Genomic DNA, 14,664 nt, shown 5'->3' on the forward strand with positions numbered 1-14,664 from the left:
GGAATCCTAACCGCTAGACCATATGGGAGCGCGGTGAAGCACCGTCCCGTGCTCAAGGCAAGCAATCTGCTTGGTGGAGAAAACGCATCAGAGAGTCGGCACTCAGAGTGTCGAAGGGCCGATGTACACTAGGTATACTCAGGGGTAGGGCCGTGCGTGTCTCGCTAGCTCGCCGTGATCGTATAGTGGTCAGTACTTTGCGTTGTGGCCGCAACAACCCCGGTTCGAATCCGGGTCACGGCAGAATAGGGGCGTCTGCTTTTACTAGCTTCACGAGTGAAGACAAAAAAAAAAGCCAATCGTTGATGAACTCCAGAGCCCACTCCGACCTCTTCTCTGTTTTCTTCAACGACTTACTCGAGATGTTCTACACAGTCGGCCATGCAGGACGAACCAGTTACACCAAAGGAAACGCAGGAGCTGTTTACACCGAGAGTGGTCGGAGTATGGAACAACGCGCCCAGCCCTGTTGCTGGAGTCGATTCTTGATGAGGTCCTGGGCTCAGTGGGAGGCCCCCACTGGGTGGTGATCTTTCTGTTGTTCTTGCTGGTCCTGCGCTGCTTTTGACTCGACAGCTCGTCTTGGTCTACCACTACACTACGGAAACGCTGGGCAATTGCCCCCAATGGCCCAGCACTGAGCTTCGCCGGTTCAATCCCGCTGCTTCCAGTGCCCTTATCGGAGTGCGCTGATTGACTCCTGTCATAGACGGAGCAGGAAAGGCGGCGCCACAGTCTACAGCCCTCTCCTTGCAATCGAAGAGATCGGGCTACTAAAGTGGAGAAAATCTTCTCTCCAGAATGTGCAAATATCATCTTGGAGAGTAAACACCCTATTTTGGAAGGTCAACACTGTCTCCCAGTCACCCCTCCCACCTCCTGCAGGTTTCCGAGGTGCAGTCGTTCTCAGGTTCGCCTCACACATACCTGCATTGTGTTAAATTGCTAACTTAACTGAGTCGCCTTTGTTTCTATTGCACTTCCACTCTGGTTTTTGCATGGTGATGATTTCTTGCTTTTCTGTATTTCAAATACATAGGTGTCATCCAAGCTCTTCGGGAGGATGAATGCACAAGACAGTGCTGTTCACAGATTCCTCGGGGCTGTGTCCTGTTCCCAGTTCCTGGCTGTCTGGTGTATTGTCCTGAGACACTAGTGACATTCCTCAGGCAGGCCTCCGGTATTTTACTCAGATCAGAACAAAATAACACAATAAAAAGATCTGTATTGTTTTTCACATTTCACTTTTTGGCTGTTCTGTAATGTTAATTTATCTTTTCCATTCTTGGTTTTCATTTTTTTTTAAGGTGATTAAGATTTTTTTTGCTACCACCGCTAAAGACCATAATTTCAAACATATGCTTTATATTGCAAAGATTCTTGCTGTAACAGTCGTGATAGTATGGACCCTATGGAGGCCATAGAGAGAGAGTGTACATATCCTATGTCGGTCTTTAGAATTGTTTTTCATTGGAATAAGCTGTCCTCTATTTTTACATAATACATAATAGTGCAGTAGAAATCAAATAAAATAAACTCAGACAGAGCTCAATATAAGATAAGATTTTATCGTCCCCTAAGGGAAAGTTTTTATGGACACCCAGCACTCCTGTACATTTAAATAGAATGTAAAAGAAAAAAAGAAGAAAAGAAAAACATTGCACATCACTCTATTGCACATATACAGTATAACACATAACAACATGTAACATTTATAACACATCACAAAACATATCGCACTCAAGTGGGTTGAAAGAGTCAAAATTGTGTTTATCCTTGACATTTGCTTTGACAGCTTTAATGGAGAGTGGAACACAGGAATGTCTATATCTGTTTGACACACATTTAGGAACCCCAAAACGTTTGCCAGAAGGAAGAAGTTGATATTCAGAGTTGAGGATGTGGGAAGGATCTGATATCATTTTTCCTGCCTGTTTGATCAGGGATTTTTCACAGGTTGTCTGCAGGGAGGGGTGCTGTTTCACTCCCATGACCTTCAAATCCGTCTGGAAGAGGCGGTAATTTGCGATTTTAAATGAACTGATAGATGACCAAACAGCACTGTAATACCATACCTGATAATGCTCTCGATTACAGCACGGTAAAAGAGGAGCATTATTTCCCGTCGAACCCCAAACACTCTTATATAAATAGAAATGTGATGTGTCCAGGGTGTATGCAAGACATTATGTCCAAGCAGTGCAGTATGCCGAATACAGTGAAAACTGTATGTCCAAGTAGCCAGTAGGGGTGATTTGCTGAAGGAACGGCATCCATCTACTGGATGTAGATGTGTTCGCCATCTTCAGAAGAAACTAAGACTCCTCTCTTCTGGATCCACCTGAGCCCAGAACCTGCCTGTGTCCTGCGCTGGTGGTTCTGGTGATTCTAACTGCCTGTGTGGGACGAAGGATCCCAGACCTGTGAAACTGCTAGTGACACACGTGACTACAGGGCCCCAGACTGGCACTATTCTTATACCTTTTCTTCACGGTGCTGAGGACACGTGCGAAGCAGAAACAGAAGCCTGACTCTGAATGACCACTGAACCCTTCTTCCATCCACCCATTTCCTAAACATCCTTTATCCAGAATAGGGTCCTGGGGAGCTGGAGCCTATCCCAGTAAGCAACAGGCACAAGGCAGGATACACCCTGGACAGGACACCCATCCAGACACAAACACGCACAGACTCACACCGGCGACAATTTCAAGGAAACCAGTTGTCCTACAAGCATGTTTGGGGACTGTGGGAGGAAACCAGAGCACTCAGAGGAAACCCACACAAACACGGGGAGAGCATGCAAACTCCACGCAGACAGCACCCCAGGAATGGAACCCAGGGCCCCGGCGCAGTGAGACATCAGTGCTGACCACTCGCATCTTGCCCAGCTCACGTCAGGAGTCCCGAAAGGGAAGAAACGGTCAGGCAGCTCAGCTGTTCACAAGCAGTGTCCCATAATGCCTTTTTCCACGTGCCCTGACAATCGAGGGACAGTGTGCGGGAGTTAATTGTCCACAGATAACTGGGGAATGCTGTGCAGGGCATCTCTCCTTCTCTTACCACACAGTGTATAATACACCTTGTTCCCAATACTGCTGCTTCCCTGGGCCGCCCGCTGTGTGTCGAACACTTTGAAACTTCTGGCTGGTAAAGGCTGAGGAGGAGTAGAGTACCTGCAGAGACACCGGTCCTCCAGGACAAGGGCTGGACATCAAAAACCTACAAATGAAAGGTGGTCATTTGTCCCGTCACACTGCAGTTCATAATTAATGCAAATTAAAATACAAACGAATTAATGCAGAGTTAATTGAACCAAGGATCTCATCCAGCTGTTTCTTGAAAGAAAGTGCTTCAGCTTGTTCCAGACCCCCACAGCCCTTTGTGTAAAGAAGAGCCTCCTGTTCTGTAGATGCAGATTGCAGATCAAGAGGTTCTGTAGATGTCACGGCTAACCAACACTGATATACTGTACTTTAGATATTAAAAAACACAGCTCATGGCAGATTAAACTAGCGAAGGAGGTTGTCCAGCCTGTGGGAGACGGAGCTAGTTTTCGCATTCCTTCTGCTTTTCGCTTTGCGGCGCTGATTGGCTGACCTGGTCAGGTAGGTTGCACCCTTCTGCTCCTTTCCTGATTTTCGATTGGCCACCGCTCTGGTTCCTGGGTCCCGATTGGCTGCCGCCCCACAGCTCTCTCCGCTATTGGCTGACCTTCGGCACCGGCGCCGCTGATTGGAGGCCACGTCGCCCATTGATCCCACTGTGCAGGAATGGCTGGAGCCGCCGAGCCGCGGCTCACAACAATGTGAATCGGGAATTAGGCTCGTCCGGAGCAGACAGAGACTCGGAGGTCCGCCGGCCGCACCCGCACTGACCGCACGCCTGGGTAAGATCTGAGGCGCCGCCCGCAGCGCTGCGGGACCTGGTGACCATTGTGCGGATACGGCAGGGATTTGAGGAATGCGGGTGTTTGATTTGGGAAAACTGGATCACAGCAGTGGGCACCCGGACTGCGGTCTGTCTTCTGCCGCACTGACTGTGCAGTGAAGCGGTTTGTTAACACTCTCTGCCAAATTCGGAAAATCCGTCTTTCCTAGTGAGGAGCGCAGCGCACAGGACCATTATACATTCATGCGGTTTGCGTTGCTCATTTGCAGAAGCAGTTCGAATGGGTTTTTACCGTTGCGATAACACGACCGATTTTACATCTTCCCAATTTAATCCGTGTCGGATTAACGTGAACGTGCTTGACGGACAGTAGCGCGTGTCTGACCATTTCTCTGGGTTTGCGGCCCCAGGACAAGTGATGCGCTGCCGCTGGGTTAGTGCACAGGTCTGTAACAGACCGGCTGCCTGGATAACTGCATTCCCGACACTTGGTTCGGAACGAAGTGCTGGTTTGCCGGATTAAAGGCAGCGAGCCCGTCTACCTGCAGGCCGCGCTACGATAGATCTCATCGTTGCGTGTTTCCTGGCTCGACAGCTCTCCAGCGCTGCAGTCAGGAGAACTTCAAGCGCCGGGCTGCGATTGCAAAGCTTCAGAAGAGACGCCTCTCTTTCTGCCAGTAGGTTACTTTCCTGCTTCACTCACTAAGACGTTCAGAGCCACAACAATACTACTGATATTTCATTTTCTCGTAGTGACTGACCAATAGGTAGATTACATCCCGTTAAATCCCCCCCTTGAATACATCTGTGCGTCGTGCGGACGCCTGGCCGCCTGTGTGCTCCGAGTCCTCCGCAGTGTGGCGCTGTTCCGCCGCCATGAAGGCTGACAGAGGTGTACATTTCCGGGTCGGCATTGAATGAGCCTCTGGTGCAGTACGGGGACAGTTTCCTTGGACTCTTCTGATAAGTGGTTCTTTATTAATTGGGTTTACATTTGCACACTGGTGAGCATTGCTGCCTTGTGGTGCTGGGGACCTGGGTCCAGTTCCGGACCCACAGTGCTGTCTACAGGAAGCTTGTATATTCTCCCCTTGTTCAGAGTCCAGAGACCTGCTGGTAGGTTACCTGGCCCTGGTGTGTGGGTGTGGGTGTGTGTCCTGTGATGGACTGGTGTCCCACCCAGGGTTTGCCCTGCCTCGCCCCTGGTGCTTGCTGGGATAGGCTCCGGCCCCCCTGCTGATGCAGTTACAGACAGTGTGGGTCTAAAGATGCTCTGTTTGTGAGAGGGAGCCCTGCTTCTGCCTGAGGGAGTCAAATTCCTGGAGCTTTTCATGGAGAGGAAATAAAATACACCAGTCGCAGTTCTGCACTGCCAGGATGGGCCTGTTTACAAGGGTCTGTGCTCTCTCCGCAGTTTCTAAAATACAGGCAGGCGGAACTGAAACACCTCTGATCTGGGAACTGAAATCCACAGGGATCAGTAGGACTATGGCTTTGCCTGATTTATGTTAATATAATTTAAATTCTGGTATTGTTTGTGAAATTGTTTAGTTTGCTGGTCACACCAAAATACTATGATTAGAAAACAATGTAGAAGTAGCAAATAAAATTTTTAGGTGGGTAGCTGTGTCAGCATGCGTAGGCTGCAAAGGAAAAAGTAATAGGTTTATTCCATGCTGAAAAAACGAAGAGAGAAAACACAACGTTTCGGCCGTGGAGCCTTCTTCAGGTGTGAGAGAGACAGGGCAGCAGGCAAAGGTAAAGTAGCGGGAGAACAAAGGTTGGGAGGGAGGAGGAGTGAGAGGCGGGAGCAGGGGACAGAGAGAGAGGCCAATCAAGAGGTGTGAGGTCAGAATAGGTGTTGAGAGGTGTGAAATGAAATTTCCAATGAATGGAGAAAATTTAGTAGAATAGTAGTCTGTCGTTAAGAGAAGGGGGAAGGTGTGATCCTAGCTGCAGGATAAGTTTGGTGTCGGTAGTCTTTCTGATGTATGAAATAATAATAATAATAATAATAATAAACTTTATTTTATATAGCGCCTTTAAAGGTGGCTTCTCAAAGCGCTTTACAGGATGACAATAACAATAAATAAGAAGACTACAACAATAAATAAGAAAAATTTCACAAGACAGGACACAATTATAATTACAGCAATACAACAATAACAATAGAGGAGACCGTGGAAGATGGTATTAAGAAGAGCAGAGGGGTGAAGAATGGAACCAGTTAAGTAAAGGCTTTTCTGAAAAGGAGGGTTTTGAGTCTGGATTTGAAGGAGTTTAGAGAAGGTGACTCTCTAATATCCTTGGGCAAGGAGTTCCAGAGCTTGGGGGCATAGCAGGAGAAGGCCCTGTCGCCCATACAATGTAGACGGGCTTGGGGGACAGTAAGGAGGGCAGAATTTGAAGAGCGGAGGTTGCGAGGTGGGGAGTAGGGCGATAAAAGTTCAGACAGGTATTGAGGTGCCAAGCCATGTAAAGCCTTGTAGGTGACTCAGAAATTAAATTAAATTAAATTTTGTTCTGAGAAGATCAACCATATGCATTCCTGGGATTAAGGGAGTGTCCCACACTGACAGGCTAAAGGAACTGAGTCTCTTTAGTCTTGAACAGAGAAGACTAAAGATACTCAGACAAGTATTCGAAATAAATTCAACCCAACAGGTTTCTTGAGAATGAACAGTGAGGCACCAGTGGGAAATACTGGGAAATGGGTTTCCACCAGTAAGAATGTGCCGTGGTGTTGAAGCCACAGTGACTGGGAGCACGCAGGCGAGCAGAGAGGAGAATCTGTGACGCTGTGCTGTGTGTTGCTGTGTTGCCAGGGAGACGGGCCGTCGCCATGCCTGCGTTCAGCAGACAGGAGTTCTTCCAGGAGCTGGCAGAGGGATGCCTGCTGCCCACTGCCCAGCAGGGGCTGGAGCAGGTGTGGCAGCTGCTGGTCATCTGCCTGGTGTGCCGCCTCTTCTGGAGACTGGGTGAGTGGGAGTGATGGTCAGCTGTGTGTCAGGAGGGGTCAGTCACTGGGAGAGACTGGGTGAGAAGTGATGGTCAGCTGTGTGTCAGGAGGGGTCAGTCACTGGGAGAGACTGGGTGAGTGGGAGTGATGGTCAGCTGTGTGTCAGGAGGGGTCAGTCACTGGGAGAGACTGGGTGAGTGGGAGTGATGGTCAGCTGTGTGTCAGGAGGGGTCAGTCACTGGGAGAGACTGGGTGAGTGGAAGTGATGGTCAGCTGTGTGTCAGGAGGGGTCAGTCACTGGGAGAGACTGGGTGAGTGAGGAGTGATGGTCAGCTGTGTGTCAGGAGGGGTCAGTCTCTAGGGAGTAGCCTCCTGCCTCTCGGTGTGCAGACACACACTGGACCGCGCTGTGTTCCTCTAGGAGCAGCGTCCCTCTGGGATGCTCTGATCCGGAGGTTCGTGTCCAGTCTGAGGGGTCTGCAGGCTGGGCCAGCAGATCCGCTCTGAGGCTCCTGCCCGTCTGTCTGGTTCTGTCTCCCCAGGCCCTCCGTCCTACCTGAAGCACCTGAGCACGGTGGCGGGGGGCTTCTACTCCCTGTACCTGTTCTTCGAGCTCCACATGGTCTGGGTGGTCCTGCTCAGCCTCCTCTGCTACCTCATCCTGTTCCTGTGCCGACACTCCGGCAACCGCGGCTCCTTCCTCTCCGTCACCATCCTCATCTACCTGCTGATGGGGTACGGCCCTGGGCCAGGGGTTTATCGAGTGTGGGGGTCCCCCCCACCCCCTCCTCTCAGGATTTTTTTTTAATTAGTCAGCAAAGCAAATATAAAGGAACAAGTCAAGGTTTATTCCAAAGAGAAGAAAGGAAACACAGCTGTTCCAGCTGTTGAGCCTTCTTGGGGTGTCAAGCTGATATAAATCCTAGCCAGTCGCTCTGAAGAGATTCGGTTCTGAGGAGACGAAAGGTCTAACGCGTGTGCAGAGCCTGTTCACACACTCAGTCAGAACGTTTTAATTGTGATCACTAATTACGGTTCCTTCTGATTTTCTTCCAGAGAATTGCACATGATGGACACAGCTACCTGGCATAAGATGAGAGGTGAATCTGGTCTGTTTTGTTAATCTCAGTCTGCAGCCCTCACGTCCTCCCTGGTGGAGTTCTTGCTCCGCCTGTGTCCCGGGGCGCTCCCTGGGTGTGGGGGTGAGGGTGGGGCGCTCCAGAGAGACGGAAATGCGCCGGGTGACTGGGGGAGATCTGGGCGTTACCCCTGGCTGTGCGGGAGCTGGGAGCCAGTGTGTCTGTGTGGCTCTGATCCCCAGCGTGTGCAGTGATGACCGGAGCAGGTCAGGTCCTGTCCTCGTCCATCTGTCTCCCTGCCGCACCTCAGGGTGGATCAGGGTTCGGATCTGACTTGTCTCTGCAGTTCTTGATACCGGGCCTGTGTGTGTGGGTTCAGCCGAGGTCACGACCCCGTGTGGTGACCCCTCCAGCACTGCCAGGGCAGGGGGGTCTGTGTGCGGCTGTGGGTTCAGCCGAGGTCACGACCCCGTGTGGTGACCCCCCCAGCCCTGCCAGGGCAGGGGGGTCTGTGTGCAGCTGTGGGTTCAGTGGAGGTCACGACCCCATGTTTGGCTCTGCAGGCTCCCAGATGGTGGTGGCCATGAAAGCCATCTCCCTGGCCTTCGACCTGGACCATGGCACGGTGCCCGCCGTGCCCTCGCCCGTGGAGTTCATGGGCTACATCTACTTCGTGGGAACAGTCATCTTTGGGCCCTGGATCAGCTTCAACAGCTACAAGGAGGCCATCGAGAGCCAGCGGCTGGTGAGTCGTATTGGACGACACTGCTTGAGTTTAGTGGGATGATTTCTGCTTTTGACCTCTGCTAGTTTCTGTCGCTCCAGGACTGTGTTGTAATGTCCGTGTTTGAGTCCCTGTGTTTCTCTCTCCCACAGAGCTTGGCCTGGTTCACGAAAGTCTGTCTCAGCTGGATCAAGTGTCAGGTCTGCCTGATCATCTCCAACTGCATCGCTCCCTATCTCTTCCCCTACTTCATCCCCATCTACGGAGACCGCATGCTGCGCAAGTGAGTCCACCCCCTGCCTCTCCCTGGTGGCCAGAACTACCGGCCCGGTCCAAGCCCAAGCTGACGGGCCGGGCCGATCCGAGCTCCCCCTGAAGCAGGTTCTCCTCATGAACAAGAGGCACGATCCCAGTGGAGCAGCAGCAGCAGCTGTGTGTTCAAGCAGCACCATCATGGTTTAGAGATCTGAGCTTTGTCTTCTGCACCTAGACTGTTATTCATGCTGATAAAGAACCGAGAGTGCATGCATTCTCTCTTCTAGCAGAACAGAGGAGTGCTGTATTCATGAGAGGAGCCATTCGGTCCACCTGGCCTGTTAGGTAGTGTTTGATCCCAGGATTCGTGAAAGGGTATTGGCTTCGACAGCATGTCTGGGCTGCTAGCTCCCCACTTCCACAACCCTTTGGATAACGTAGTGCCTCCTGCTCTTGTTTTAAATTGCACTTCCACATAGTTATCAGCTGTCAGCGCGGACTATAATTAGCTACAGCTGTACGCTCTGGAGTTTCCTTCAAATTACAGCTCGGATCTTTCCCAACTGCCCCCGTTCTTCATGTGCACCTCCAGTGTGGTTAAAATAAAAGCAGCGTTTTCCTCATGCTGGAGAGGCCTGGTCTCCAGCGCCCACTCTGTGGTTTCTTGTCTAATCTCTGCATCTCTTTCTGTTTCTTCTCTCCTTGCTTCCCCGCAGCAGAAAGAAACGGAAAGCCAGGTAAACAGGCGGTCAGAATGTCGCTTTAGTAGATGAAGTCAAGGTTTGTCGGTAATTGAAGTTTAGGAAAACTTACTTGCTGTAGAGATTTTAATTTTGCTAAGTCCCCTTAATTCACTTCCGAAATCTGTATTCCACACGTCTGCGATCTGGAATCTGTCTCCGGGGGTCAGTCGGAGGTCGGAGAAAACTCCTGCTGTCACAGCTTTGACTTTGAGACTCTCCCACTTCACAGGAGACTCCACAGGAGTCTGCTTTAATATCGCGCCTGATGTCCAGCTCAGGGGTCAGCGTGCTGGGTCTTTAAGAGAATAACCGTAGCCCCTGCAGGTCTGTCACTGTAGTACCACCAGCATCTCCTGAACAGCCAGATCTTCTAAGATGCCGCTGGGCATCTGCTGACTCTTTCCCTGTTTCTTGTCTTTTCCTTCTTTTCTCTCCTCTCTGCGCCTCAGAGGAGCCCTTGCGAGGTAAGCTGGCAGCCGGTCGTGTCCCGCAGGGGTAGGCGATGGGCTCACGTGCGTGAGGGCCTTCCCCGTGACAACACAGAGGTCCAGCAGTAATTGATAACATGTGCTGAGACCAGAACGAGCTGGAACAACAGGGTGAATCTCTTAACACTTACACGCTCTCAGGACAGAAGAGCATTTGGCTATCTGTCCTGTTTGGCAGTTAGTAGCTTATTGATCCAGTGATCTTGTCTACCTGTTGCTTGAAAGAAACCAGTTCACAGTGAGTCCAGGTGATTTGCAGGTCAGATCAATTACAGATGCTAGTACAGTAAAGTGGACCTGAGAGCTGAGGGGTCACAGGTGGGGCCTGCGCAGGTGCTGGGAGCTGGTCAGGAACTGAGCCGACCTGATTTCTGGGATTCATTCAGTCCGAGAACGAGGGGTGAAGGACCTGGAAGTGGGGGAGAGCCTGCAGGTTCTAGAGCAGCGGCCGGGAGCCAGTGGGGCTGAGCTGTACAGCCCCTCTGAGGTCACTGTGCTCTGCCCGTCACAGGTGGCTCCGCGCCTATGAGAACGCCCTGTCCTTCCACTTCAGCAACTACTTTGTGGGCTACCTGAGCGAGACTACCACCAGCCTGGCTGGAGCCGGCTTCACCGACAACAAGGACAACATCCAGTGGTCAGTTCACAGCGGGCGTGTGGGCTGTGTGTCTGTGAGAGTGTATGTCCTCCAGTGGTCAGTTCACAGCAGGTGTGTGGGCTGTGCGTCTGTGAGAGTGTATGTCCTCCAGTGGTCAGTTCACAGCGAGTGCATCTGTCAGTGTGTTTCCTGAGAGGATGAACCGAATTCACGATCCATGAATGCTGCCAGGTTCTGCTCTGTCTGAGATGATTATTACCAGATAGCTCAAACACTTGTCATACTGTTTTTTAATTAACAGTGCAGAACGCCAAGGCAAGGCCCAGATAGGTTCTGAGCCACTAACGAGTTGAAGTTGTGCTCCTGTTCCTGTTCCAGGGACCTGACCGTAACCAGGCCTTTGAATGTGGAGCTGCCCAGGTCCATGGTGGAGGTCGTGACCTCTTGGAACCTTCCCATGTCTCGCTGGCTCAACACGTGTAAGTGCTGCCTCTGGGTGCGAGAGCTTCCTGTTCAGAATCAGCATGTGCTTGTCCTTGCTTAGACCCCGGGTTTTAGGTGATAATCCCACAAGAGCTCATGGCTCGGCTGGCAGCAGTGTCTTGTGAGCCTTGATTTCCACTGATGATCTCAGCTGCTCAGGGTGGGATTTGAGCCCCTGCACGTCTTATAGTGCTCAACCTCCCCAGTCAACCTGCCTCTGGAGTTCTGTCAGTGAAACATAAAAATGCTTATTAGCTTTCTAGATTCAGATTTTTATTGTCTATCCAGATAAAAAGAAAGTGTGCTCAGTAATTGTGTTTATAGGACCTTTTTCCCAGAAGAAGCAGGGCTGGTGCTGGTCTGTGCTGGGAGGGTGAGGGTGGGTGTGTGTGTGCTGACGAGGGGGGGTGGGTGTATGTGTGTGTGTGTGCTGGCGAGGGGGGGTGTTTGTGTGCGCTGGTCTGTGCTGGGAGGGTGGGGATGTGTGTGTGTGCGCGTTGGTCGGCGCTGGTGAAGATTGGGTGTGTGTGTGTGTTGGGGTTGCAGGAACAAGATGTTGCTCAGGTGTTCCTCTGTTGTCCTTCACACAGATGTTTTCAAAAGTGCGCTGAGACTTGGCACCTTTCCTGCCATCCTGGTCACCTACACTGCCAGTGCCCTGCTGCACGTGAGTATGATGTCATCACGTGTCATGTCTTGGGGCTGCGTGTCGCTGTGACCTTGGTGCCAGGGGTACTCTGTACCGTGTAGATTGGATCGCAGGCCCCTATGTGTGCGCCTGTCTGGATTGTGAGTTTCCTCTTCTCTGTGTGGGCTTTGTTGTTTTTGTCCCCTTTTGAACAAGGGGCAAAACCGTGTTGAAAATCTCTCTTGCAGGGCCTGAGCTTCCACCTGGGCGCTGTGCTGCTGTCTCTGGGCTTCATCACCTACGTGGAACATGGTAAGGGTCTCCAGCCCCGCCGCCCTCCTCCGACTCGGGGGTCCCGATTCAGGGGTTGATAACCTGTAGGAGATGCCGACGTCATCCCCTCGGGGGGCTGTTCCTGGGGTCACAGGCTCCAGTCCAGAGCAGGAGACTCTTCTCCACTCGGGGAGTCTGAAAGAACCGAGCCGTCTGTGTCCTGGGCTCCTTGATGGAACAGCTGGATGACCCCCGGGACCCTGATGGGCATCTTGAGCAGGATTGTGCTCTTCAGGTCCTTCAGTGTTAAAACGGGGGGAGGAGAGGGTGGCGCTGTCCTGCTGTGAAACTCGGGGTCTCCAGTGCTGTTTCCTCCTCTGTCCTTGTTCAGTTCTGCGCAAGAGGTTGGCTGCTATCTTCCACGCGTGCATCTTGTCCAGGCGCTGCCCACCAGACTGTGGCCACCAGCACAAGCAGGTAATCCAGTGGGACCCGTCTGCTACCAGAAAGACTCGGCAGGCCAGGCGATGAGATTCGGAGCCGCAGGGTTCCATGAGCTTTCCAAGTGTGCCAAATACTCTTTATCCTTACATGGCCTGGAGATTTGAGCAGTTGTTGCTGAATTGTTTCCCCGTGCTGCTGCTGGCCTGGTAGCTCGGCTCATGCAGGTAGTTTGTATGAAACAGTGTGGCAGAGCAGTCGACCGACAATGAACTGATTTCAGGCCTCAGCTCCTCCTGCTTCTCTAGAAGGCAATGCACACGGACATTAGCAGCCACCGCAGCCTTCATGGCAGGTAAACTGGGAACAAGTGAGGAGCCCATAGAGGTCATCAGCACGTCTCTTCTGTCCCCCGCAGAGCCTGTGGGTGTACGCCATCAATATGGGCTTCAGCGCCATGTCCATCTTCCACCTGGCCTACCTGGGCTCCCTCTTCGACTCCGATGTGGACAACATCGACTCGGAAGAGGTAAGAGCTCTTCCTCGCTCCGGCCTCTGTGTGTCGTCTGTGGTTCATGAGGTGAGGGGGCGGGGCTCAGCGCCGGGGCCTGATCCTTCTCTCGGTCTCTGTCCCCCACAGGGATATGTGGCCAATCACACCATTCAGAAGTGGTCAGAGCTGAGCTGGGCGAGCCACTGGGTGACCTTCGGCTGCTGGGTGTTCTACCGTCTGATTCGCTGAGCAGGAGGAGTGGAAGGGCAGAGACAATAAGAGCAATAAGAGAGCCATCATTCATGAAGGCCGGGCCGTTGTCCTCGTTCTGCCCAGTTTAAAGACGCCTGGCTGCCTCCTTTCCCTGTGGTGGTCTGGGTCTGAGAAAGCACTCCCTGTTGTTTTACTGTGCTCCTCTGTGTCTGCTGCTCAGGGTGCAGCGACAGTGCCCCCTGTCTGTCCTCTGTCCAGAATAATGGGGTTAGTCATTATAGCGTTCAACATGTTCGAGAAGTCAAACGTATGAATCCCACTGGGGCAATATTTGGAGGTAACTCTACATTCATCTTTGGAGAGTTTGGGATTCTGGCTTCAGTCACTTCTGTTCCTTCCCTTGGAGCACCTCCTTTGGATTTCAGGAAACCCTGGACCTCAGGAAGTGCACAGTTCCAGAGCCCTGTCCTGGCCTGTCCTTTGCGAACACAGTGTTTAAGTAGAGCACATTGAGCCTGCAAGAACATGGCTGTTTTTCAGAAACCCTGAAGTGTGGGGGGCCAGTGTACCCATTCCAGAGCAGGGCGAGAGCTGGGCCGCTGGAAGGAAGACGCCCCTGGCCCTCGGGACTGGGGTCTGGCACCAGAGCGATGGCCGTGTGCTGAAGAACAAGCTCTGAGCCCTGCGGGAGACCAGCCTGTCTGTGTGTTGATGCCTGGGCCTCCGTTCACTCATTGTTTGCTTTCTGCTTCAGTCCCATGGCCTGACAACTGTTAGCATTTCCCAAAAGCCACAGCATTTTTAAAGAACAGCTGCACTGTTTGGGCGGGACTCGCCTGACCTTTTCTTTGACAAGGGAGCTGCAAGCCGGAGACTTCAGGAGGGTGATGAGAGACAGGGCCTGCGTCCTGTCACTCCGTCATCCCTGACCCGTGTCTGGGCTGGAACGTGCTGGCCCTGCTCTGCTCGACTCTCAAGCTGGGCGGTTTCAGACGCCTCCAGAGTCTCCAGTCTGCAGCTGGGCCTCTTCTCCTGGAGCCTCGCGCTGTCACGAGGAGATCACGTACATCTTGACTATGGAAGGCAGCTTGTTCCTCAAACAGATACAACAGTTCACAGGAATGGAGTGCTTCTCCAGTCTTCTTTTTGGCCATGAGTGTACAGCACCACCCCAGTATACTTGGCTTCATTGTGCCATAATTCCTGCTTGTTTTAACAAACTTCTCCTGTACATTGCTTCTGCCAAACACTTATCCCTTGAAATGTCATATACATGTTTGCTTTTATTAATTTTCTATTAAACCTTCTACAGTATGTCAGTTGGTTTAACACGTTTTTCTGTTGTTTTGTCTAACAATGTGTTTCATGGCCAGCCTGCAGTGAAGAGGGTTTTATC

General features: G+C 51.8%; 1 protein-coding gene, 1 long non-coding RNA gene and 2 other non-coding genes across 8 annotated transcripts in view; 2 read left to right on the forward strand and 2 right to left on the reverse strand.

The window, feature by feature from the left end:
- Positions 1-28, reverse strand: part of trnae-uuc (transfer RNA glutamic acid (anticodon UUC)) — a 72-nt gene extending 44 nt beyond the window's left edge. Inside the window, exon 1 of the tRNA in view lies at positions 1-28. This exon is cut by the window's left edge and continues 44 nt beyond it. This is a non-coding gene — a tRNA (tRNA-Glu).
- Positions 29-171: 143 nt separating this feature from the next.
- On the forward strand, positions 172-243 carry trnah-gug (transfer RNA histidin (anticodon GUG)). The gene has a single exon. It is a non-coding gene; the product is annotated as a tRNA-His (tRNA).
- Positions 244-1,548: 1,305 nt separating this feature from the next.
- LOC148673953 (uncharacterized) lies at positions 1,549-3,736 on the reverse strand. Its single transcript, XR_015933115.1, has 2 exons — positions 3,601-3,736; positions 1,549-3,222 (listed from the first exon to the last, which is right to left on the reverse strand). It is a non-coding gene; the product is annotated as an uncharacterized LOC148673953 (long non-coding RNA).
- Positions 3,737-3,738: 2 nt separating this feature from the next.
- Positions 3,739-14,587, forward strand: LOC148673954 (protein-serine O-palmitoleoyltransferase porcupine-like). Of its 5 annotated transcripts, none has more exons than XM_088623589.1 (15): positions 3,739-3,889; positions 6,717-6,869; positions 7,393-7,585; positions 7,907-7,950; positions 8,493-8,674; positions 8,806-8,936; positions 9,625-9,645; positions 10,101-10,115; positions 10,651-10,776; positions 11,116-11,216; positions 11,811-11,887; positions 12,097-12,160; positions 12,513-12,598; positions 12,981-13,091; positions 13,203-14,587. In XM_088623589.1, exons 2-15 carry the CDS (start codon positions 6,734-6,736, stop codon positions 13,302-13,304), a joined length of 1,389 nt encoding a protein of 462 aa, XP_088479715.1. In that variant the 5' UTR covers positions 3,739-3,889; positions 6,717-6,733; the 3' UTR covers positions 13,305-14,587. The 5 variants fall into 5 exon arrangements, with proteins under 5 accessions (XP_088479715.1, XP_088479717.1, XP_088479718.1 ...); XM_088623591.1 differs by having other exon boundaries at positions 9,628-9,645; XM_088623590.1 differs by lacking the exon at positions 3,739-3,889 and adding an exon at positions 4,477-4,568.
- The last annotated feature ends 77 nt before the right edge of the window (positions 14,588-14,664 follow it).

This window comes from Lepisosteus platostomus, chromosome 3 (genome assembly GCF_059453375.1).
Source record: "Lepisosteus platostomus isolate fLepPlt1 chromosome 3, fLepPlt1.hap1, whole genome shotgun sequence".
Lineage (NCBI taxonomy): Eukaryota > Metazoa > Chordata > Actinopteri > Semionotiformes > Lepisosteidae > Lepisosteus > Lepisosteus platostomus.